We start from the raw sequence: 26,145 nt of genomic DNA on the forward strand, positions 1-26,145 counted from the left end.
AAAAAAAAAAATCTTATCATACCAGCCAAAGCGATTTGGGTCTTCCACCTTTCCAACAAGTCCCATCTAAAAGTGCTGAGAAAATGTCCCACCTCATGGCTTCACAAGTGTGAGGTTCAAACACATTTACTTTGAAGTTTAAAACAAAAAGTTGGAAAGTCTTTTTTAATTGGCATGCAGCATAAGGAATCAAATACACAGAATGGCATTATACAGAACGACAATTGCATTGTTGCGTTTTCTGGTTATTAGACACTAAATGCTTTTCAAGAATCACAGGCACCCTGAACATGGATATTGCTACTGAATTGACGTGTGATTTCAGTTTACAGCATGGGAGCCATGAAGTGGCTAACCCTTCCAACAAGACATCGGCTTTCTTTTGCTCAAGGCGTTTTGCTCTAGCTAAGTTGAGAACAAGGTAATAAGGCATTTGCAAGGGTTTATAAGGCCATGGGGTCCGACAGCCAAAGATTCTTCTGTTTCTTTGGTGTCTTGCCTCCAAGCTTTCCACCTTATAAACAACTGCTAATGGCTGGTAAACATCTCTTCATCATCACACTTCACTAAGAATTTTTTCAAAAAAGTATAATTGCTTTAAGAGTGAAACCAACAAGGATCACATTTCACATCCATTGACTATTTTCAGGAAAAAAAGAAAAGTTTCCTGGATACCACCTCTGCACAAAAGCATTCCAGTGAACACACCTGAACAGATGGAACCTGCCACCATATTTCCTTGAAAAGAATCATTTTGCTGCTGGCTGCTAAAACACCCCAACAGATTTATTTACTCTTAGAAATAAAACAAAACAAAATACAACAACAAAAAAGTAAATCCCAAACAAACTACATTTTTACAGTTTTGGTCTAGAACTTACAATGAGGCATAACCCTCTCAACTCAGAAACTCATTTTCCCTTGGTAATATCCTCTGATTACATGAGCACTTTGAAGATGAACATGCGGTCAAGAGAACGTACCCTTTTAGCTATCTGTCCTGAATGAGAGAAGCCAGATCATGTTGACTGATGTGGGAATCACTCCACCCTTTCAATAAGGAAAGGACCAGCGTAATTAGGAAATTTTTAAACATTCATGAAATACTGACGCAAGACATTCTCTCCTCCTTCCTTGAACCTCTCTCTTGTCTGATGTTCTTAAAATCCATAGTGAATCAAACAAGGAAATGCTGAAACAATCACACTCCCCAAAACTTCACAAATGGGACGTGTACCATAACAGAGTATTTCTGTCTACAACACAGGACTCAGACATGTTGAATTTTGTTCGAACATGTTTCTGGAGTATTAGCAAACACTTCAGAGCTGAAGTGAACAGCTTGCTTTAAATTGTGACTTGATTTTTAAAGAGACCCTGGGAAGGCTTCAACGAGAGCTTCACTAAGTGAACCCTCCACGCCTTACGAAACACGATGCAGTACTAAGCTGGGATCATGACCTGTGTATTTAGCTCTTCAACAAAGCTTCATCCAGTTTTGGAATATTAAAACCTGCCATTGACAAAATGCTAGCCATAGTTTTCTACTGTTCAGTTCGTTGCTTAAGGCTTGTTGAGAATATATTCTCTATGTGGAGTCTTGGCATCTTGTAACAGAATGGAGACATTGGTTAGGACAGCAAAAAAAACAGAGTGGTGCTTTAAATCATGAGATCCCCTTGAATAGAATTTGAGGTCACTGGAGAACAGTCAGTCACGACCAACACTTTTATAAGCTCCTTTCGCCAAAATAACCACTGTGTTATTTGTAAGGACACCTTGGCTTTAAATAACAAAATCAGAGCAATCTCCTCCTACAGCGCCCAGTTAAAGAGCACCGGCATGCCACCCTCCACTCACATAGCTCTTATGAAAGCACACGTAATGCTCACAAAAGGCAAGTGCTTTGATACTTTTTGCCCGTTGCAAAGACAGATGAAATGCATCATGCTCCAGTCAGTTTACTACCCCGGTTATGGTGCTACACCCATTAGCATACAAAGTCTGCTTTATACTAAACGGAGGCTGCCGTGCCCGCTAATCCACACAGCAGTTTTGTGACACTTGCTAAAGACTAGCTTCAGTATAAAATTCACATCACCTGTGACTGATACCTGATCTGACACAGAGATTGAGACAGATGTCTTAAGCCACTGTTTCACCTACCATCATTGAGCCTTGAATACAAGGGACTTACGCGTAAGTGAATCAAACGAGCATTTCTACCAACATGATCAAACCCAGCAAATAAGCTGTATTTGCTTTAACACCACATTCTGAGGAAATGCAGAAGTTTTTAAATGCTTACAGAAATTAATTAGTGAGTTCTTAAATAAAAGAAATTAGAAAAAGAGATTGCAGACTTGTTTGGCATCCATGTCGGAAGGGGGCGGGAGGAAAAAATGGGAAAAAAAACCAAAATCAATTTCAGACTAGTCAAGTAGTGTTCACTGGAGTAGATTTGGTGAGCTGGAGCATTTGTAGAAGTTTGGGACTTGAAGCACTGACTCAAGGCAAGACAGAGCATGTGTAGGTGGGGAGCAAGCTTCAGACAAACTTCTGACCCGTGCACCTCGATAATGAATTTTATCTCTGCCGCTATTCCAGTCCTGCGCCAAGACAAACTGCATGGTGGTGTGTGATGCAGTCTGAATTCAGTGAAAAAATTCCATCTGTGATCTGAATTGCACTGAGACGCAGATTTCCAGAAATGGTTTAAAACACCGAGCTGACAAACTCCACAGTCCTACAGGTTTACTTGGTTTCCCCGTTATGCTCATTTCTTTATTCCAATGTGACTTTGAAATCAGGGGAAGAAGTCTTCAGAAATATGCTGGGCACATGTTTTCAAATACTCCTGATAAGAATGTCTATATTTTTTTCTGTCATCCAGACTTACTGCATTTAAAAAAAAATTTACAATATACTTCAAAAGTTTTTATATACCTAGAATGCACAATACCATCTGTTCCTTCAAGGCCTCTCTTATTCCAAGTCTTGCTAATCTTCATTCTAGTTGCTTGCTACCTTCTGATTTCTGGTCCAGCCTGCTCTTGTTGTTCTTCACCATATAGATGAAATACGCAAGCGTCTCTTTCTCATTTACAGGAATATTCCTGAAGTGACGACTGACAGTCTAGAAGGACAACATGTAAAGAGACAGAAATTCTGAAATTAAAAAGTAGAAATAATCAGAATAGGGTTTCTCTTCACTTTCCAAAAACGATTTTATGGCCACTGAGTGTAATATACTTTTAGTCAAACATGCACCAATTCAAACTGTCAGTCCTCATTTACCTCTCTCTCTCTCTCTCTCTTTACAGCTGGAACGTGCATATGAACATAGCATAGTCTTGCTATGTCAGCAGTATTTGCAGCCAACCTACAAGCGGAATTTGGAAGCCAGAATGTCCTCCTGCCAAAGCAGCATAGCCTCTCCTAAGCAACATTTCATGCTGAGATTATTTGGAGAGCAAGTTTTCCCTGCATCTCAGTATTTTAAAGGAGAGCGTCAGAAATATTGAAACATTTTGCTGTGTGAACTGGATGTAGCAAAGTTTTAGAGTCCAAAGGAAAACGCATCGGATAAGTTTTCACTGAAAGGAACACCAGGGGATTTGCAATGGGAGGATTAGGATTTGGTTAGGGCTACCCCTCTCTGACACTAGCATAAGCCCTGAACCATTAGCTGCTTTTTCTCAGAAAATGAACATAGAAAACATGTTGGAGCTGGATGAGATCTGCTTCTCATACGGAAGAAGCTCTTTTTCGGTACCTAGCACAGCTCCAGAACTGGATTTTGATGCAGGTTGAGCAATAAGTCACTCCAAGAAGATTTACGGAAGTTTGAGTTTTCCTTACGGTGGGGTAGCAGCAGGAGTCTAAGAGCCTCAGGCAGCAGTGATTCAAGCATGGGAGCTGGACGAGGATCCAGCGTAGGGTCAAAGCTGCTCAGACTTCACAGGAAATCTGGGAAGTGTGTGACAACTTTAAGTTAGGCTCCCTTTATTTTCCGCTTGCATAGTAGTTCTATTTTTATTTTTTTTTTTTAATCTCCTGGGCACATTCACGGTAAATTGCCTAAGTAAGTAGTCCTTCATGGCAGGAGGTAGCTGAGAGACTATGAACTGGTTAGTTAGAACATGACAAATCAGAACTACTAATGAGGACATACACCCACCCTGTTTCGTTCAGCTTACTCCTACATGCACTACACTACACATTCTCTATATTCTGTATATTCATTCCCTAGCTGACTTTGAAAGAGAGGAAGACAGTGTCTTGCTGTCTTTATTGGTCTGCTGGTTTTTGTTCTTTAAAGCAAAGGCAAAACAGACAGTTTTGGGCAGATGGTTGTGAAAGCCTCAGCTTACAAAATCAACTGTGTTACCATTCAGTAACTGCTACGGTTTTTTCAAGTTTAGAGAAGACTTTTCCCACAGAGTACCTTCAGATCAAGTCAGGAAAGAGAGCAGAGCAGATGCACACCAAGCACAACTAGCCCAAATAACAGAGAGATACAGAGAGTTCTTTCTTAACAAGTACCCCATATGGTGAGAAAGCAGGAGTAGAGGCCCTTAAGGAAAGAGCCCTTTATTGACTTCATACAGAATCATAAGACATCAGGACAAGGGAGGGAAATAAGGAATCTGAAGTCACGGTCAGTGATTCTGCCTTTAAAAATAAGCAATTCCAACCAGTTCAAGTGCCTGTGAGGAAAGAAAAACTAACAGGGGCACTTAAGGTGACTAGTAGTGTGTAAGTCTGAGTTTCAGTTGAACAGCCATCTTCAGCTAACACCCAGGCCACTGGAAACTAGGTTCTGTTTCTGCTCCCTAAAGGTAATAGATTGTGACTATGAACAAGGAGGGAAAGGAAGCAGAAGAAAGCAAATTACTAAAACATGCTTTCAAGAGCCAGCTTCCGTGTCTTCCATGACTGTCTCAGGTGAAAGAAAGCACGCAGCTTTCTGTTGGCATCATCCCCTGAAACCTTTCACAGAGCACACAGTACATACTAGTGAGAGAGTCGCTACAGGTATTATTGTCCACAAGATGCGCACTTGAGCAGAGAAGATAAAAAGTTTTTTAATAACAGAGATAATACTACCTCTGTCGTCACTTACTTCTGCTAGCTGAGCCTTGTTGAGTCCAGGCCTAGTCTGCAACTTATAATGTCTCTTGTAACGTCGCAGGGTGTTCACTTGGAGCTGGAACAAGTCAACCTGGAAGTGATGCAGAGAAGAGGGGATGAGCGCTACCTTTAGCTTCTATTAGGCAGAAATGTAGCGTTAGCTAAAAATAACTACTTCTTCCTCAACAGGACTGCTCCTTGCCTGTGTTCAGAACCACATCGGCTTGCCTTACTGACAAATCTAAGTATATTTTGTATTTGTTAATGCTAAAGGACCAAAATAGCCTCAGGGAAACACAAAATTTTGTTTTGGTTCACAAGCTGTCAACAGAATTGCTGGCCAATTTCTGCTCTCAATTACACCTCTGCAACCTCCAAGCAAAGGGGAACCTTTTGTTCCCACAAGGTTTAAAAAGCTCACACATGAAATATCAATTTAGCAGGCACTGAACAAATGGCTTGTGACATAAAACAGAGTACAGAGACAGAGAAGAAATGAAATTCAAATACTTCAATGGGAAGTGCACAGTTTAAAAGCAAGGGTGATGGTGGGGGAGGTTACAGTAAGGAAGATGAAGATCATGTGGAAAATGCCATGTTTCGAAGACAAAAGGAATCTCTGCTGAAAACCAAGAAGAAAATTACATTAAAACTGACACACTGCAGAGTTCCCTATTCAGTTTAGCGATGTGCATCTCTCAGTTTTTAACCACCAAATACTCTGCATGCTCTACAGCACTAACATTTTTAGATGCCAGCTGGGTCTTCATCCATCATCCTGGCAACTAAGGTAAAGCCTGTATCGGAAAGTTTTGATGGAGAACCTTGTAGAATGGAAACACAAACAGCTACAACAAAAGGTCAGGTATTCTAAAAAAAACAACCAACCAACCAAAAAACCCCCAAACAAAACCAAAAAACTTGCTACTGTTCCAACACCTCCACACAGGAGGTGTGTGGACACAGCTTTGCAGCCAAGACACAGCTTTGCTGGCAAAATGATTCTTGGTGGGTTTTTTTTCGGAAGAAAAATGCCTTTCGCCAATACCGGTGGCATTTCCAGCAGAGGGCTCTGCTGACGTGGCCAGAACTCAGCTCCTCCACGAACATCACCTCTGCACAACTTTTTGCAGCGTCAATAGTACCAGAAACATCACCAAAGCAAATACAGAACACAATGGCACAGAGAAGAGATTATTCTAGAGTTCTGTAACACAGAAAAAAAAAAAAAAACAAAAACCAAAAAACCAGGCCTATTTCCTGAAAATAAAAAGATGTTATGAACTATTTTAAGGTAGTTTTAAATAGTGCCAAAAATGCCATATATGCAAAGGTCTGGAGAAGCTTAATATCCCCGGATATCACATACCCAAACACAGAGAGACTGACCTATTAGATTCTCTAGTGTATTTGCAAAACGATGCATGCTAGGTAACGAAGAACCATATCGGGGCCTCAGTCACCACTGAAAAGAACTTATTTTTACCTTTAAAAAAGAATTAGTATCAAATACTGTTTTAACAGCTCTCTGTTTGGAAGCAGTACGTACATGAAGCTGTGCAGTTAACTTATCATACCTCTTTTTATAGAAAACTTTACATGGGCAAAGAACTCATACAGAGATGAAGAAGAAAATTAGGACATTACACATCAGAAAAAAGTCTGACAAATGACAGTAACTCCATAGCAGTTTCAGTGGAGTTGCAATTTAAAATTCAAATATTTCCCGATACATGACAACATCCAAGACAAAATTCAACATGCTCAAAATCGGTAAAGCATCCTACACCCACTTGGCACCAACTAACCTCTGGGACATCCGTTTCATGCTCAGGAGAGTCACCTCCATCATCACTTGTCTTCCTCTTTCTTTTGTTTCGGACACTTTGAATGAAGTTCTTGTGAAAATCACAAATATACAGATGTCTCACCTAAGAGTCAGAAGTGGTGAAAAGGCAATCAAAACAGGTACTGTAGAAACAGCATTCAACAGCAGCCACTTAGACACCAGCATTAGAGAGTGCATCCCTCATGACTGGCATGACTGACTGCCTCGTGACATTAAGGAATTTCTAATCTTAAACCCCAGGCCTGATATCGTACTCTTGAGTTAGAGATAATTTACATTACAAAGACTAAAGGCAAGGAAAATGAAGGACTCAAGAGCTCCAGCTGAACCTGAACCTCTGCAGATAATATATTTCTTTTTATGGTTGCAATCATATGTCAGAAAAAAATAGATAATTGTCTGGAGGAAGTGCATTTGCTTCAGGACTTACTACCAGGTAACTACCAAGAAAAATATTATTCTGTTCCACTCTTGTGAACTTTCTGGTTTGAATAGTACAGCAGATCATTAATGCAAGTGTTTCAAAATCTAGACCAAATAAAAGTTGGCTAATTACCTCAATTAAAACAAGCAAACCAAAAGCAAAAATGTCTCTTTCCTATAGCTTATCCTACCGTGGAACCCCCTTTTTAACAAATATTATCTCACTAGAGTTAGCAAATATACAACAAAGGAACACAACTGATCAAAATTATTTGGTACCTGTAAGGCAAAAATGCCTTCAGATGACACAGGCACCCTACATTCAAAATCACTTTATGCAGCCTGCTTCATACTTTCCCTTCGTTTTGAGTTCATTAGTCTGATTTCCTCTTTTTATTTCTAAAGCCTGACATCTGTCAACAAAGAATAATTTCTAAAATGAAAGAAATTACTATACCACTAGACAAATCTGCTGAGGACTACAGCCAGGAGAAATACTCTGATTTTTTAAGAATAAGATTATATTTCAAATTGAGTCACTCTCTTCCTGTAACATGATGTATTTCAGCTGTGCAAAAGGGACCTAACCAACTGGGGAAGCTGCCAAACAGGCTGACTCAAAACTTCACCTTTTTTTTGTTTTTAATCGTTTTAATCTTTAAAGATTAGGTAAGAAAAGCATGCAGAGCAGAATTCCTTCTGTAATCTTGACGGGCTGCTCTGCTCTACCTATTTCTCTACTCGGCAAACGACCCGTTTCTATCTTGAGCTGACAGCTGTCACTTAATGTCATTAAGCGGTCAGCAGCGAATTGGGCTGTTCAGTGCTGACCAGCGAACAAGCGTGCAAGCGCCCTGTTTACGAGGCAGCACACCTCGCCTTTCAAGTTTGATGCAATAGTTCATTTTTAATAATCTGCTTCACTAGAACATGAATTCTTACCAATTAAAAAAGTAACATCAGTGACACCTAACTGAAATGGTAACGCGTATCGTTGATTTCACCTCGTAGCATCAGCGGTTTTCAATACGAAACCGAAATTAAAACAGCGCTATTGCCTCCGAAGCAAAGACGGCTCGCTCCTTCGCTCCCCCTGAACACTGTCTGCTCCCCGCTGCATGAGAGCTTTCCTCCCAAACACGGTTTTTAGTGCTGCTTCGTTAAGCGTCACGAGATAATCAGTGCCATAAGAAAAAGCCGTATCTTTACCCAGGCATGTTCTTCTCTTATCCTAGCGTAGTAACACTGAAGGTGGGAAAACGCGGTCCAGAGGAACGGAGTTTGCAACACAAACCATCGCACCTCGCACCCCCTCTCCCCACAGCTTGTAGGGCTTAAGTGAACCCCCCCCAGGGCAATCGGAAAGCTCAACTCGCCGGGCGGATAGGCAACTTTCCGCCGCCCCCCCGCCCGCGGCGCACAGAGCGCGGCCTCCCCGGGAGGGACCGCAGTGCGGTGGCGGGCTGGGGACGGCAAGGCGCGCCCGGCCGGCCCCTCAGGGGGGCTCGGCGGCGGCGGACAGGACCGGCGGAGGCCGCAACTCACACTTTTGTCGATGTCCAGCTTCAGCTTCTTCTGCGAGATGCTCTTCTGGATCCTCTTGCTGAAGGACGCGTTGCCGGCGGGGCGCACGCAGCGGTCCCCGTCGTCGATGAGGCAGCAGCTCTGGCCGTAAAAGGGGGCGGCGGGAGGCCCATCCCGGCTGTCCTCCTCGGTGCTGAAACCATTCATCGCCCACCTGCCCGCCCCTCACCCCGCCCGGGGAGCCGAGAACCGGGGAAAGAGCCGCCGCCGTCGCCGGGCCGCCCCGCGCCCTCGGGGGGGGCGGGGGGGGGACCCCGCCGCCCGGCGCCCCCGCGGGGGCCCCCCGCTCCTGCAGGGGCCCCCTCAAGGGGGGACCCCCCTCAGCGCCGGCGGAAGGGGCCGCGCCGCCGGGAGGGCCGCCCGCCGCCGCCCCTCAGCGGTGGCCGCGGAGGCCGGGCCGGGCCCCCCAAGCGCCGCCGCCCGCGGGGGAGCCGGGACCCCGCACGCACCACTCACACACACAAAACCGCCTCCCCGGCAGCGGAAGTCCCGCCCCCTCGCCTGCAGGCGGGGCGCTGGTTGGGCGGCGCGGCTCGCGGGGCGGGGCGCGCCGCCGCCGCTCCGCGCGCCTATTGGGGGGAAGGCGCTGCCTGTCTACCGCCACCGCCCGGCCCCGGCCCCCCTCCGCGTTCGCACGGCAGCCGGAAGGTCGCCGGGAGAGAGGCGCGCGGGCGCGGGGAGGGGAGGGGAGGGGGGGGCGCGCGCCGTTGCCAGGGCACCGCAGTGCCCCCCCCCCCCGGCGACGGGCGGTGACGGGGAGCGGCGGCCCCGGCCTCCCTTCAGCCGCCCCCGCCGCCCGTCCCCTCACCGCCGGCCCGCGGGGCGCTCGCTGTCCTCCCGTGAGGAGGCGGAGGGACTCGGCGTCTGCCTTCGCCCCGGGCGCTGGCGGAGCGGGTGCCCGGCCCTTGTCCCTCGGGGAGGAGGCGGGAGGCGTCCCCGGCCCCGCCGGCCTTCGGGCTTCCTCTGCTCCACAGAGACCCGCGCAGCCAAACACGAGCCTCTAGCCGCGGCACTCGCCCGCCTCAGCCTCGGGACCACGGGCTCCTAACCCGGGCTTCTCCAACCGACCGAAGCTGAACCAGCCTCGCTCTAACAACAGCGCGAAAGCAAGCGAGTGGCTCCCGCCCAGGCCCCTGTGCAAAACTCACGTCGACATACTCCACAAGTGCCTGTTCTTGGCTACATCATCACGTAAGGCTCCTGATGTTGTGTAGGTAGGAGTCCTTGGCTGAAATACCATTAGATTTTTTTTTTTTTTTGCTAATTACAAGGCAGGGATAGTGAAAAGATTAGACCTGGAAAAGTGTTTTGCAAAGTAAGCTGACTTCAAGCTTTGCATTTCTTTCCTCTTCAGAGAAAAAAAAAAAAAAAAGAGTGAAAATGGGGGCGGGAGGAAGTGGGGGGGAGAAAGAAATTGCTACTGATCTGTGGAGAAAAGATGTTGCTTCTGGAAATGCTGTGACCTCTGTAATACCAGACAGCATATGCTATTGTCAAAGGTGCGTGGGCAGCTGTAAATGGAAAAAGATTTCATCTTCCTGAAGAAAAGACTTTGCACAAACAGAAAAAAGGTTCTATAGACTGAAATTACTTCAAAGTCTGAAATCCTACCCGTGGAACAATGTGCGTTAGCATGGGATGAACTGTGCTGAATCACACACACGAAATACCTTTGCAAGAAAGAGACTCCTCAAAGCCCTTGGTCATCGGATCAGCCTGCTCCACAGTAACACTGACACAGGCGTCTTGCAGCCTGTTCTGCCTGCTCCCCGCAAGAAGACTGAGAAACGCTAAAATCTGTATTTTCCAGGCAGTCCTTGCAATACCAAACATGTCTCAGAACAAATCTGGAAGGCAGGGACTTAATACTCTTCCTCAACAGTTCTGCCTCTTGTCTTAGCTTTTATTGCTGGTGCCCTCAGGCAATTACTAATTTCTGTTTGTCCGTGTGACTAGTGGAGAACCGCAGTGCACTCTCCTGGGGACACGGTTCCCAGGAGCCGGCCACTCCAATGGGAAGGTGGTGGAAACAAATGACTTCACCCGCAGAACAACAAGCAGTTAGCGAAGAGCAGAGAGGTTTAAAAAAGCAAGACACCACTGTTTATAAAAGCCCCTGGCCAAATTGCCTGGGATCTGCCTGCCTGAAGTAACGCCCTCCTGGCAAAAACCATACAGATATTCCCTTGGTTTTGGGAAAGGGAAAACACCAAAAGGCTGACAGTGATCTCAGAGCTCCCGATAGCAAGCTTTCTAGGTTTATCTTAACATTACAAATAAAAATCAAGCGGCAGGCTGAGGAAATCTTGCAGAAGGACTATCTTGACATTCGGGAAGCTGAAAACACAGACTGTAAGGACAGATGATAATAGCAGCAAGCGAGTAGATAAAAGGGAACGTGATCATGACAGGCAGGACTTCCTCCTGTCCCCGTGAGGAGGATATTCTGCAGGTGCTCCCTGGACTCCTCTACGGGAAGCTGGGAGTGGCTGGAGAAACAGGCACCATCAGTGCCAGAACAGGTTGGCGCTTACCATCAGACTGTATTTCATCTTTGGCTGCAAACTCTCATCCCATGCAAATGGAAAGATTTTAAGTTGTTTTGCAATGCCTACTAAAAGGAAAAAAAAACCAACCCTGCTTTTGTCACTGTCTGTTTGCTAATTCAATGCTAAGTACCTCCAGCTCAGGCTAGCACAATGACACCTCTTTTCAGTCTTTCAAAAAAAAAAAAAAAAAAAAGTGCATGGAGGTGTTCGTATAATTGCAGTTTATTTCAGCATATTTATCCTCATGGGAACCTCAAGCTTTCACAGTCTGCTAGTCCGGAACTAGCTTGCTGTGAAATAAACTGCCTCATAGAGACATTCTTTATTAGGTATCTATCACTAACCCGATCTAATAATTCTTTGTGGGAGCTGCAATGAAGTGAGAAACAATGTTTCATAAACCCATCAGCACCCAGGCAGCTTTAGTGCCTTTGAAGCTGTAATAGCCTGCCCATCCAAGCCAGCCCTCTAATCAAATTAGGGGAACCTGCACAGGCCTTTAAATCTTAGCTGGAGCAGCACTATCCTCTAAAGATTAAGTCTGCGAGGTAGCTGTCACCTGGAACTTCCTGTTTTAATGGAGCCGTTCGGGGTTCTTGTGACAGAAATGCTACTCTCCAGAAGGTCTGTGCTGCCAAAGATGTGCGGAGAAGAAGCCTTTTTTAATTTTTTTATACCTCCAGTCAGAAATCAGACCATTTCCATTTCCTATACCTTGGGGGCCAATGGAAACACTGCCCTAGCGCCTTCCCCCCAACTCCCACTCTCCTCAGCATTTTTCTAGGGTGGCACATATTGAACCTGCTAAAATGCTTAAACTGTCACAGCTTTTGGCACATGCTCCCCCTGGAAAACGTTCCCGTGGCCAAGAATCACGGCACACTCTTCCCTTAGGAGCATGTCTTGCAGTTATCTGCTGGTCCCCCAAGAAAGAGCTTTTCCTTTCCTTCACACATGCAGATTTTCCCCCGTGCTATTGTTTGTCTCCCATCCGTTTATTTCACTGTTTTTCACCCTATAGAATTAAGTAAAAAGGAGCGTTGGGAGGGCCACAGAAGAAATGGTGACAGTAAAAAGTGCTGAGGGCCTTAATGGGAACATAGGACAGGGCCACGAGCAATGCCTGTAAACTTACCTTGTCTTGGGCTGAAAGACTGCTCTCCCCGCGCAAAGATTAGAACACAAAAAGGGCAGCGAGCTGTTAAAAACCCTCCCCTGAATACCAAGGCGTAGGATGGATCTACCAGCGGCCGCTCTCAAGGCAGATACGCAGAGAAAGGGGAGTGACAGCTTCATCCTGCCCTAAGCTGGGCAACAGTTCTGCGATGCTGAACTCCCCCAAACTGCAGGAAAAGGTAGTTCAGACAAGATGCATGTATAGGCTTAGGCGATTTTAACATTTTATGCTCATGGCCATATCTCTCAGCAGTAAACACACAAACTGCCTTTGAGAAAAGCTTTTTGTGTTGCTTTGAACACACGGCTGATGGCAGGCTCAGGGAGGGAAGTGTCCCAGGCATGGTGGCTGCTGCCCAGGTGTCAGCTCTCAGCGGGCCTCACCTGCAAGGCTCTGTTCTTGAGAGGACAGCAAGGCCCGTGCTCGGAGGAGGACTGCGAAGGGTCACCATCCCGGCATGACAGGAAGGAGGACGGCACGAGGGTCACCATCCCGGCATGACAGCATTGCAGTGTTTGGTCAGGGGGACAAGAGTGCCTGAGAGTCCCACCCCAGCCCCTCTTCCGAAGGACTCGCCCACACAGAGTAGCAGCCAACTACACTCAAAACCTCCTCCCTGTGGAAAGCCAGCCGCAGCCTGACCACGAGGCAGTCACTGCAGCAGAGGATGCTCCAGCACTGCATCATCCGCAATGGTATCAACCTGAGGAATTTTTACTTACTTAGTTGCCAGTTAACACAAACTTCTAATCACTGATTTGGGTACTGAGAAAAGAAAGGAAACACACACTGAAGTAAACACCCTTCCTCCTCCTTCCTTTAGCTAAACTCCATCTGAAAACCTGTCCTCCACTGTTCCTAGTCTCACCTCCCCTTTGCTGCAGTTCATACGCAGTTTCTCCCCAGTCACTCAGTGAGGTGACAAGTGGTGCAGGAGGTCAGGGTCAAGTGCGTGACTGTTTGTCTTCACTTCTCCATGCTGGGTTTTCTCCGCTCCTCTGTGCTTCCCAGTGTGCCCTACCAACAAGGATCGTCCGTGGCCACTATCCCTCGGGCATGTCCTACCTCGGCACAAGTCCTCCGCCATGGCCATGGTCCCTCCAGGACTGCACCCTTGGGCGGGGAGCGCGCCTCCTTGCACCAACACGTCTCCCTCCACATCTCCTCCAGCTTTGTCCACATCTCCTTACGTATCTCCTCATGTGTCTCCTCCCCTCGTGGCTGCCGCTCTTCGTTAAACTTGGCTGAGCTGAGGTGCTGCAGGGTCCTCTGAGGGGCTGGACTTTTGGGGCACGATGGGTCGTTCCAATCGGTTTCAGAGCTGGCTGGAAGCAGGTGTGAGGGGCAGACGCGGAGATGCCCACAGGCACCTCTGCAGCCCCCAGCTGCCTGAACTTGCCATGTACACCCAACACAGCGCTCAGGCGTGAGCTTGTCGGCTGCTCGTGCGTGAACGCAGTAAACCCTGCAATTTACACCCAATACAAAGGGCAGCTGAGAAGGATGTTTCCCAAGGGGGCTGGAGGAGAGCGGCGCGTGACGTGGCAGGAAGCCTATGCTGGGGAAGCAGCAGACCAGGGTAACTAAGCTTATTCTCATAAGAAGTAGAGAGAAGGGAAATCAATCACTGGAGCAAAACAGGCAGGGACAGTCATTTTTGCATACACAGTTTTCATAAAACACATTAAAAATTTATTTTAAATATATTATAAAAGGAAGTCCATTCAACTTTAAAAACACTAGGCATTCTATCAATGATTCCCGATTTATGAAAGCTACTACATTAAAGTGCTACAAGTCCTTTACCACCCCCAGATATTAGGCTGTTGGTCCTAATATGCACAAAATAAATATACACTGATTCAAGAGGCACCATCCAGTTTTACAGATAAAATGCATGCAGTACAAGGAATAGACAAACTTAGACCTTATCACCGAGATCCTGGAGAATGCATTTTGAAACCAATTCCCTTCTCCACCCTAGAGGCTAAAGCTATTTGTTATTGTCATCATAAGGGCTAACGTTTTAGTCTATTAGCTTGATCAGTTTTTATCTTGTTTTGTGGCTGAAGTTCACATTTGCTTGCTCACTAATTGGAAGTCGGACTTTTTTCCAAGAGTTGAACTAGTAGATTTAAGACCACGTAGATCCAGTAGCTTTATATAAAACTCCCAAATCCCTCACATCTTCTGGACTCATTGAAGCCTTTTGGGTCATACAGAAGCATCAAGAAAGCTCAAATGCAGTGACTAAAGGAGCATACTCAGCTAGCGAGGCAGAGTCCAAAAAACAGACACCGGATTTTCATTAGGATTTCCATAATCTATCATTGCCTAGTTTCATACACAGATCTCCGAGTTAAAGCGTGACACTACAAAGGAGCAATTGGAGCAGGAGGAGAGTTTATTTCAGTTACGCTCTAAATTTATAATGTCAATAAATCAATCTGACTGGTTAATGAGGAATATGAAATGAATTGACAACTGTGTGTTGAATGCTGATGGAAATTTCAGATCTCAGCTTTCCCATTCTCCACCCATTGCATCTCTCCTCTCCACTCAAACCAGGTGAGGACTTGCAGCTTGTTTTAAAATACAGACTCAACACTCATTAGGTCAGCAAATAAAGCACTTAAAGCTAAATCTTGCACAGGTTGGGAAATTGCAGCACACAGACTTTCCTTGCTTAAGATCAAGTAATAGGCCACTGGTGGACTGGGAGCAGGACCCGGTGCTCCTGACTCCCCGTCCAGCTCCCCTTTTGCTATGTATCCTGTGAAAGACCTTTTAATCCCACCCCCACAGACTCTGACATTAACCTAAAGCTACGCACCATTTTGGCAACAGTTTGCTAACTCTTTAAGGAGCTTTTCATGCTAAATGATTGTTAAAATGGAAACCTAGATTGCCGCTTGTCAGATAAGGACCGACTTAGGCACCACCAGGCTCCTTTGTTGCAAGTGGTTAGAAATACAGTAGGTGGGTAGGAACATGAACCACAGCAGTTGGGAGTGGATGTGGGATGCGAGGTACACTTGAATCCCTTGTGCTAGCAGAGCCAGACTGTTTCAGACATAACTTTACCAGGGCTCTTTCAACTGAAAGCGTGACAGGCTGACTGCTAGAGGCTGTCTGTTCTCTCTAGTCAAAACCATTCAAGTGCCTGTCCATATCTTGAAAGACAATTTAATGTAAAAGCTTCTCCCTTTTTACCCAGCAGTTATGTGATTGCCCAGTATGACTTTTAGGAGATCTCTCTCCTTTCCCCTCGGTGATGTAAGCCAGCATAGCTACTATAATGATCCTACAGTAGCTACGACAGCACCGTGTTCTTGCAATGCCGGTTGCTGGTGGTGCCTGTTGGACTTTCAGTACATTGGTGTGTCAGTGCAGCAGGGAGGAGGAAAGTTTGCTGACTGGAACTCTCCAGTAAAGGAAAGCAAAGCCCTGTGCATAGACTATTGTAAAACAAACCAGGAAGAAAGTTAAGCTGAGAAATTGCTTTCTTGCTACTTCTGTATTAGAGATTTGAACACACCCTTTAGAAGTTTCCCAGTGATGGAAGGCATCGACTTTCTGAAAGACACTTCTGCTACAGATTTTATAGGCCTTTGGGACTATTTGTGATTTCTGATTTGGATACTTAGAAAATAAAATGCAGGATCTTGCATGCCGGTGAAATGCATGAGCCTTCACCATGAGGTGAAACATCCAACAGCTAACCAAGACATGGTCTGGTCTAGCTTTAGTTGTTACAGTGTACCGAGAGGAAGCTGCCATCCTTTCCAAGTCTTCCTATTAGGAGTGACAACCCCCACCCCCCCACCCCCCGAGTCATTAATGATATCGATTTAACGGAGGAAACCCAGGATCTTCTGAATTACTGTCGTTCACACAAATTTTGCACTTAAAGTCAGACATTTTAAAAAACACACACAAACACTGCATGAGTCAAGCTTTCTCTCACATCCTTATCTCCTAACCCCTTCCCCTCTTCTCTCTTGTCCAGCAAGGCACTGGGAAATGGTTCAAGTTTAAGCATTTGCTGTACATTTACATTTAAAAAGGCACATCTTTATTTTAATGATGCTGTATTCCCCTTTCAGTAAGGCTCACATGTTCCTCTGTTACGGTGTGGAAAAGAAAGTTAATTTCCCAGGCATGAAAAAAGACACCTTGCACACATAAGAGCCCCAAACCTATTACTCTGTTTGTAGGCCTTAGAGATTAGCACCAGTATAAATCAACAACAGCTTCAAGAGCAAATCAAAGTATTATTATGCAACATAACACACATCCAGGGATCCCCCTGTTGTCTGGGATTCTGATACTTAAAAGCAGCAGAATTTATGCAGCCATGGAGAGAGCAGTGTTTGAATACTTTTGGGGAAAAAATATGAAAACATTTATTTTGCATTAGATAATCACTGGTATTTAATCTCCAGTCTTGACTTGCATGCAGATGTGAAGATTTGCTTATGTATTCATGCTTTAGCAATTTTGCTTACAAATAACCAAAAGTAATTGGAATAATTAACCAGATTGCCCAGCAAAGGCTCAATTAAAGATGTAGATGATGCAATACAGCTTCTATTTCTCAATGAGTGGATGGTTGGCTATATTAAGTCTTCTCATTAGTCAGCAAAGCCTCTAGGGTATTGAAAAGTATAATTGATGTAAATAAATTAATAGCTCAAAGCCCAGCGAGCCAGTCAGAAGTGTACAGAATTTGTGAGGCACTTACCACACTCAGATCCCAAATCTTCAGAAAACAGATCAGATCAACCATACTGAGAAGGACCCAGTGGGACCACTCACACTAAAGCTCCAGTTTCCATGTACTGGTGGTCGGTTGTCAAACAGGAACTGCCTCAACAATTACCTAATCTTTTGGTGCAAACTGCTAAGAGCTGTCCTTTCTCTCCAAATTAAGATCACCAAGTGGTAAAAGACCTGTTCGTTACTGCAGTTCTCTCTGAAGCAAGCATCCAGCAAGCCAAGCAGCTAGGACTCTCTTCACAAGGTGAGCCAAAGTACAACGCAAGCCATGCATTTTAGAAACAGAAGCTAATCCTCTCATTAGAAAACTAAGACACACAAAGTTGCAAGCTGCGAGCAGAATGACCTACAGTCCATTTATAAAATTTGCTGATTGTGTCCCCATTATAAAAAACTAGCACTGTTCATGGACAAACAGCTTCTTGTTCCACAGGTATTAAAACATTCATAAAGACATCTAGTCAGGCCATCTAGTGATCCACAGTCAGCACTACTAGACTAATGAGAGCATTAATAACTTAAGGAAAGCAACAGTCAGACACAAAGCACTGGAAGGCGGCTCTGTCTCCCATAGAAATGAAAAGGGATCCTAATGACAGACATAGTGTAGTTACTGAGAACATAAGATGTCAACTGTGTTTGACGCTCGTCTCACTTCCATAGCAATACTGCTGCAAAACTGTCACAAGGAAAGCCTAGAGCTTTTTTTCTTTCTTCACTCCCAAAATGTTAGACACCAACACATTTGGCAAGCCTGGTCCCAGCCGTAATGCAATGCCCGTGTTTCCCTTGCTTCGTGATTGCACGTACCAGGTAAGTTGGCAGAAGAGGGCAGACGTGGCCTCAGCTGTGAAGGTGAGAGAGGTGGAAATGATTTTGAGCCTCACAGTCAATACATCAGACTTGAGAGGCAGACAGTTGTGTCCTAGTTTGCTCCCAGTTGACAAGACACAGCACTACATGGCCTCAAAGACATCTGAAACATGGACAACGATCCTACAATTGGCAACATCAGAAAGGGCTTCTTACTTCCGGAGCGCTGCAGAGGGAGCCAGCCTGCTTGTTTCTTGACACTAAGCAAAAATCTCCTTGCCTTCACATGAGAGAAAGACACCCCAGAGCAGAGCTTTCCTGCCCCTCCAAGGAGGGCAAGTCCATTAACCGTGCTTATCAAGAGTCCCAGAGGGGTGCCCCGCTCCTACCCTGAGTGTTTCAGCCCTTCACTCCCAGAGCTGGCTGCACGCTACCTACTCTTGCAACACTCCTGCATGGGCAGCTGGACAAACTGTGGAGCTGGCCAATTACCGGAAAAGGGCTAGTTTTATTGATTTACGCAGCATCTTTGCAAAAGGTTAACTGCACTGCCATTCACAGCTTTTACTAGAAAATGCCACTGCTGCTTTCAGTATAAGACTAAGTCAGCTGAACTAGTAAATCTGTTTTTGCAACAACTTCATTTTAAACTAGGGTGGGTTTTTTTTTAAACACTTGCTTCGGATGGACTTGAAAACAATGGTCCTCCATTCATCCTTTAGCGTCAGTACTTTTTACCAGCTCCTGGGATGAGACAGTTCTGGTTCAGTGTCTGGCAGATCCTGCAGCCAAACCAGAAGGGTAATACCTTGCGCTGCTAACTGACTACACAAGGGACAGGGTACCAGTGAAATGGGCCCATCAGTCCCACATCTCTGCTTAAGCAAACAGATTTCCAGGCACAGTAAACTGTACAGTGCTGTGGATGTTGGGAAAAGAGGAGAGATTAATAGCACATTCCCACAAGCCTAGAACACTACTGACCACAGGACTCATGACTGCAACAAACCACAGACTGATGAACAAATGGATAAAGACCAATGGCTAATCTCAGCCCTGACTTAATTATCCTGAATTAATCTGCTCACACCAACTGTGAATTAAGTTAGCCTTCAAACCTCTAAAGGAAAAATGGAAGTTGCCTTCATGTAGTAGATTTAACTCTGAAAAGCCCTAGGGGTGGCCGTGCTGAAAAGATTCTGAATAAGAGGCAAATTTGGAACCTGATATCTAAAGGCTCTTAGCAAAAATCTTTACCTGCAAGAACTGTGCTTACTTAAAAATCCTCTGCTAATTTTTCACCTTGAAGATTCAACAGTGAGTGACAAACTGACTGCAAACTGAATGGACCAGAAACCCAGATTCCTCATCCCTAATAACTACAGCGATATTCCAAACACTTGGCTGCACTTCCACTACAGCTCATTCCTTTATCAGAGCTATGATTTGGAAAGTAATAATACTCAACCTGTTTGAAATAATTTTGGTTTAGGGCAAAAAAATATTCACTTCATTTTACATTTTGATGGTCTTTTTTTTTTTTTTTTTGATCAGAGGATTAAATCTTGTGTTCAAGATTTTACTTATATGGACTTTGTAAGATAAAGGACCTGTGTGGGAATGCTTCAGTGGGTAGTATAGCAGCTACAGAAAGTCCTGGAGGGTCCTGGATAACAAAATCATTTAACACCAGACCCAGGTGGGAAATAAAACAAAACAAAAAAAAAGCAAAAAAAAAAAAAAAAAAGCAGTTTGAATCACATTCAGACTCCTCTAAAAACAGAGTTTCTGTTCAGTCTCAGCAAAGAAGTGGCTCCGGCAAAGCATTTAAAATTCCACCATCCACAGAAGAGAAGGATGCAGCATCTTCGCAATAAAGACTGGCCTGCTAGTTAACCTTCTCCTGAGATTCTCCCTTTTACCTTCATTAACGGTTTAAAAAAAAGTACTCTTAAAAAAATTTTTTGTAACCCTCCCCAGTAAAAACTATAATTGTAAAATATATATATATATTTTCTCAGTCTTTTAAAGATCAAGATTTCTGTTAAATTTTTCCAAGACGGTTGAGTTTGTATGTTCAAATATCCACTGCTGTGTTGGAGATGAAGGGTTGCAGCTATTCATAAAGACCTTTCGGTCACTCTCACTGCAGTCCATACAGCTGCTGCTTACTGGATGGTAGAGGGTCTTGTCCTGGAGAAGAGAAATTTGATGTGAGACTGCTAAGCAGAGAAGCAAAGCTGTTTTAAAACCAACAGAATGAAGTCTTAAAAACCAAGGCAAGCTATTTTGTCACTTGGATGTATCTGAGGAACTTGTTCCACACTTAACTGGTTGGCAAGTGTCAGGGTCCACTCCCACGCCTTGCAACAGTATTCAGCCCAATCCTTATATCTGCACTGGGAAGCTCTAAAGCTACGTCTGAAGCCAGGTTCTCCAGCCTACAGGCTCACAGCCTGCTGCAGTCACTCCACAGCACAGTGCATGCAGATTGCAAGGACTAGGACAGGACATTTAGTCAAGCATTTACTTACCTGTTGCACACAAAAGCATTGCTTAGTCGGAGGATGAATAAATCCTTATCTACTATTGGCATGATCTTCTAGCATTCAGAACAAAGCAATAAACACAGCATGCCTCTCTGCAAACAGGTTTTGCAAGGGTGTTGCATCACCTCACTGCCAGCTGTGGACAGGACTGCAAGGAGAGTGTCCTGCTTAGCAAGCCCTGGAGAAGCAGTCCTCACCATTTCTAACCAGTGGAACAGGGGAGTCACCTCTTTCTAATCAAGGGTAATTAATGGCACAATGACAACAGATTGTCTGCAGATTCTTTTATCACAGCTACATGAAGAGAAGGAATAAAACATGAGTGGTGACATTTTAAGGAAACTTAAGTGCCTACAGGCAATTTGAAACCTTAAATGAGAATACGCATACACACGCACGCACACACACTCACTTTTCGGTATCTCCAGAGCTGGTTCCCCTTCATTCCATGACAGTCATAGAGGGTCACAGGGCTGCTGTGGGAAATGGCATCAAAACAAAACTTCTTGGTATGCTGAGGATCCCCGGGACGGATGTCTTCTCTCCAGCTGAATGTGAATACCTGCCAGGACAAACAGGACCCTCAGGCTGGCTGGGACTGGGCACAGTGCTTTCACCAGCAGAACAACAGAACGATGTTCCCTTCTTTGCCCACAGGGTGGGGATGGCTTCAGGGAAAGGACAATACCTTGTAGAGAAAAAACTACTTCCACCTCTGGGGACAGGGACTGCTGACTAGGGGAGTCTGTAACAGCTACCCCGCAGACTGCCACACAGCATGCTAAATGAGACTGTGCTGCTGTAAACAGCCATGCTAGTTAGCTTAGGTACTAATAGCAGCCTTGAACGTCTCTGCAATGCAGACATACATCATGGATTAAGTGAGCAGCTGACCAATTACAGCACTTCACAGCTAGCAAAAAAGGCAGAGAGCTACAGGAGCTCCGAGTTAACGCTGGCAGTAAACACCCAAGTCTGCACAGGCAGCCTGCAGTCACCTTGAGAAGAGTCTGTCCCACGCCTCCTGGGACAAGAGACCAGGAGCCCACAGCTCTCCACCCCACTCCACAGGAGTGTCGGAAGGGCAAACACTAGGGCAATGCTTCCTGACGCTCTCTTCTACTGACCCTGCAATGATCTCTCGCACTTTCGGGTGAAATGAAAGGAGGGATACTACAGAAAAGAAGAGAAAGGGTTTTAGCTCTAGTAACTAGGCACAACCTATGCCTGGCAATGCTGTGGCCTTGATGAAAGCTGCCGGACGCCAGCACATGCAGCCTGGAAATCCCTGAGTCACAGGGCTGGACCATGGGCAAAGAGTCAGTGCAGCTACCACCACATACATGCTCTGCTCCTTGCCCTGTCCCCATGACATTTGCTTTTGGCCACGGCTTGAGATAGTAGCGTGGTCAAGCTGCATCTTCAGTCTGATAATCATGGCTTGGCTTATGACATGTTTTAAGCATCACAGGACCGAATCCCACAAAAGATAAAGTTGTTTGAAGGCAGGCACTGCTGTCAAGCTTTTGCCTTCTGCTTTGACAAGGACAGCATATCTGGCAAAGGTGCAAATGTCCTCTGTGACCAGCACTAGCCAACGTGGTTCTGAAGGGCTACTATCCAGCACACCTCTCTCTCAGTCCCCAAGGGGAAAGGCTGTTCTGGGGGCTCCTCTTGGAGCCAGGTGGAGGAATGGTCCTCTCAAGAGATATCTTATGGGGCAGTAAGAAAGACCAGTAAGGAGCAGGGTGCTACTATTTGAAGCAGCATGGCCAAAAACGTTTTCACAAAGAAGCTACTTTGTTTCTGTCTCTCTAAACCTCTCTTGGGAGAGGAATTACCACAATCATTTAGGCTCAATGCTACACAGAAGTTCAAAACACATTCTCCTCCTAAACATAAGCCAACACTAATTGTTCAAGATCCTCCTGACACAACACAGCCTTAGTTTTGGACTGTGCCCAAGTAAATTGGTTTTGTTTCTAGTTTTCATGCATCAAAATTGATATGCAACAACCCTGTCTTCTACTACTGAAGCCATTCCCCTGAAGAGTTATGCATGGCTCTGTAATAGAGGCATTGTTTTCTTGATCTTTTCTCAGCTCAGCTGCTACAGTTTAGACAAACTAATATTTCCCTCCCTTCTGTTACAATAAAGCTGTCGTTTCTGGCACCTTATATGTTGAGAGAGTGAATCTATAGCCTGGCCGGTTTCATCTCTCTCCAGCAATGGTTGGGTGTTTATAATGCATTTGCCTCCTGTCAGAAGGATGATAGTAAGCGGTTATTGAATGCTCCTGCAGGTTCATTAATATGCATGATGCTCCTCTATCACTTCTTTCAGCACAACCTTTGAAGTCAATATGCACTTTGTTACATATTACAGCTGCCTTGTTACTGGTTTATTATTTTGGCATATTGTTTTCTTGTGCTTGCTTTTGTTCGCTCTGAGAACTTCAAAGCGGAGGTAAAAGCTCTGCATAAAGTCTGCCAGGCTCCAGACCCTGCCACAGGCACAAGCCACATCCTGCTACAAGCCCATCAAGTATAATTAGCACACGAGCCTTGGGGTGCACAGCACCCTCCGTTCACCTGAGAGTTCTGCAATGGCCTTCCTTCTCAACCATTTGTTCTTATAACTTCTCCCTCCCCAAATTTATTTAGGGGCCGATGATTTATCGGAGGGACTGTTACCTGCACGTTGTTCCATGCTGCCTCTCCTCTGTCCTTCACACAGTTTTCCAGCCTCAGTGGGGATCCCAGGGCTCCATGCTTAGTATCCACACACAGCCCAGTTCCTACATTGCGTATCTGAAATAGTAAATTAGTCACTGAATCTCCTACTCTCACCAAGTGACAGGAAAGAAGGCTTAAATTGCCTCAAATAGTGGCAGCATTTGTATGAAGATAGTTTTAAGATTCCTCACTTAACTAGGTATCTTAGCGGGCAGATAACAGCTAGAAGAAAGCACAGGAACTCAAAATGGAACCCATCGCCAGCTGTACAATAACCTCCAGGACACAGCAAAACCCATTAGCTACAGGACTGCAGAGCCACCTGTGTTGTTGTGCATAACAATCCGTGACTTCACTCCTGGGGTGATTCTTTTCCCAGAACACAGCTGACTTTCAAAAACAGGGGTGGTTTTTCTGGCTTTCAGATGGGAAAGCTAAGGAGCAGAGTAGCCCTTTGGAAATACAAGATTTCTACTGTTGCTCAGCTGCCGCCTCTCCCTAGTCCTCCCTGTTGGCATGTTCCGCCTTCTACTAAATAAGTAACATGCAGAACAAGCCAAGTCTCTATTCTCTTTGTAGCTGTGCATTAGTAGAAACGGCTGCCTAACTGCCTTCTTTGATCAGGCCAATATAATGGTAGAGGAGTTCTGGTCTTTGAAACATATCAAGCAGGATCTTTAAATGCTCTCTTGCCACCTTCCTTACAGCAAACTGGTACTGGAGCACATGGGTAAGGCAACTTTAAAAAAAACCAAACCACAGTCTGTTTGCCCACTGCAGATTTCAGAGCACAAACTTGCCTCTCCCCAGGCAGCTGCTGGAGGCTCCACTGGTGGATAAAACTTTGGCAAGTCCCACGCGACCTCGTTCATGAACCACTTGAAGCTTTTGCAGTTGAGGTTGTTGCGAAGTTCCTTCTGAGCTGCGACGTCCCCTGCAGAAAGATGCCGGTACTCTGGTCTACGCTGGTATATGTACTCTGCATATTCGTCCATCCACACCTCAGCCACCCGCTTCAAGTTCTGTGTGGGTAACAGCCACGTGTGAAAATGAGAGGGAAAAACATCTGAGACCACTCTGCACAAACTACTCACACATTAGCATTTAAAACAGCTCTCGTGTTTTTTGCTCAGAAAGGATTTTCATTCACATCCGCTCTTTCTCTCCAGCTTCAGGACAAAGATTATTTTTATCATTCTCTAGTTCCAAGGGACTTTTAGAAAGATATTTTCAGCTGAGGTCAAAACAGAATCCTGGCACTTGGCCATTATATCTAGTTTCTTGTGGCTAAGAAAAACAACATTAATCAAAAGTTGGGATTTTTTTTCCTTTTTTTTCTGTAAAGAAGCTAGTCAGAAAATGATGCTGGTAAATACCACTGGACATTCAAAGGTCCCTGACAAAAAGCTGCTTTCTTAAATCCTTCTTATTGCATCTTTTATATCCATCTAGGAATGGGATTTGCAGTACTCCCTTCTGGAAAGCTTCAGTTCACAATATTCTTTCTTACCACTATTTTTCCATTTTCTTGGGTAAAAAAATGTTTAAAAGAAACTCTGAGATACCGCAGGAATACGGAACTTTCAGGTGATGACCCTTCAGAATAGAAGCAAAGGGTTTACTTGCTGGCAGCAGTGTATTTCACACATCGCTGTAAAGCTTAATCCACTGTAATTCCAAGAGAGCAATGAACACCACCCTATTGAGACACCCGCCCTACTGCTTGTCACAACACACTGAAGAGACCGTTGGACCTTGGACTGTTCTCTGGCAACATCAGGTACGTTCTTGGTGCCACACAGTAACATGCCATGTGCAGTCATGACTTCAGTGACCCAGCAGCACTGCCCACCTTGCATGAAGGTGGTCAGTCCAGCAGTGGTCATTTACTACCAAAAAAATGAGTACATTAAGAATGAGCAGTGTGCTGACCGTGCCCCAAATGCAGCCTACACACCACAAGAGCAGGTGTTCATCTCAGGGTGACTGTATGATCTTAGATGCCAAGAAACAGCCTTCCCTACACCTGTCTGCCATCTCCTTCCAGCACTGTGGGAGTACGCAAGAGCCAGATACCGAATCAAAAGAAATATAGCTCCTTCCTGAAGAGATAGCACAGACAGGAGAGCACTCTATTGCTCTGAAAGGTCATTGATGGGCTGAGTAATAAATCCAAATCTATAACTAGGGTGATGCTATTAAACTAGGAAACATGTTAACACTGTGCAAGCCATAAGACTGCAGAACAGCAGGGTACCTTTTTGTGTTTTTTAGTTTTGCAGCCTTCCTGCTCCTACGATTTTTCTTCTCCCACCAGAGGGCAATGCAATCCCTTCTCAATTTGGAAATTAACTGGAGAAACCTAGCGCATGATAGGCAAAAGCTCTTTCCTCTTTGGGCTACACTAGATTAAGAAATAAGATGGCACAGAACATTCCATTGTGGAAAATTACAGCTTGCTCCTTCGGTGGTCTGTGATGCTTGAAGTTGAGAGGTCTTTCAATCACCAAAACACAATCACTACACTGAAGCCTGCTGCTCTTGGAGAGCACA

At 45.2% G+C, this 26,145-nt stretch overlaps 2 protein-coding genes across 4 annotated transcripts in view; both read right to left on the bottom strand.

Annotated features, from left to right (window-relative positions):
• Positions 1-150: 150 nt before the first annotated feature.
• SAP30L (SAP30 like) lies at positions 151-9,239 on the bottom strand. 3 transcript variants are annotated; one of them, XM_050905229.1, is made up of 4 exons: positions 8,951-9,239; positions 6,942-7,064; positions 5,126-5,224; positions 151-3,136 (listed from the first exon to the last, which is right to left on the bottom strand). In XM_050905229.1, exons 1-4 carry the CDS (start codon positions 9,134-9,136, stop codon positions 3,008-3,010), a joined length of 537 nt encoding a protein of 178 aa, XP_050761186.1. In that variant the 5' UTR covers positions 9,137-9,239; the 3' UTR covers positions 151-3,007. The 3 variants fall into 3 exon arrangements, with proteins under 3 accessions (XP_050761186.1, XP_050761188.1, XP_050761187.1); XM_050905231.1 differs by lacking the exon at positions 6,942-7,064 and having other exon boundaries at positions 5,126-5,209; XM_050905230.1 differs by lacking the exon at positions 6,942-7,064.
• Positions 9,240-20,081: 10,842 nt separating this feature from the next.
• The window catches only part of GALNT10 (polypeptide N-acetylgalactosaminyltransferase 10), an 84,903-nt gene continuing 78,839 nt past the window's right edge, over positions 20,082-26,145 (bottom strand). The window contains exons 9-12 of the mRNA XM_050905348.1: positions 24,393-24,614; positions 23,551-23,667; positions 21,269-21,418; positions 20,082-20,500 (exon numbers count right to left, since the gene is read on the bottom strand). Coding sequence (XP_050761305.1) covers positions 20,333-20,500; positions 21,269-21,418; positions 23,551-23,667; positions 24,393-24,614 — 657 coding nt within the window. The 3' untranslated portion in view covers positions 20,082-20,332. The remainder of the gene's footprint in view (positions 20,501-21,268; positions 21,419-23,550; positions 23,668-24,392; positions 24,615-26,145) is intronic.

Source organism: Gymnogyps californianus, chromosome 14 (assembly GCF_018139145.2).
Source record: "Gymnogyps californianus isolate 813 chromosome 14, ASM1813914v2, whole genome shotgun sequence".
Taxonomy (NCBI): domain Eukaryota; kingdom Metazoa; phylum Chordata; class Aves; order Accipitriformes; family Cathartidae; genus Gymnogyps; species Gymnogyps californianus.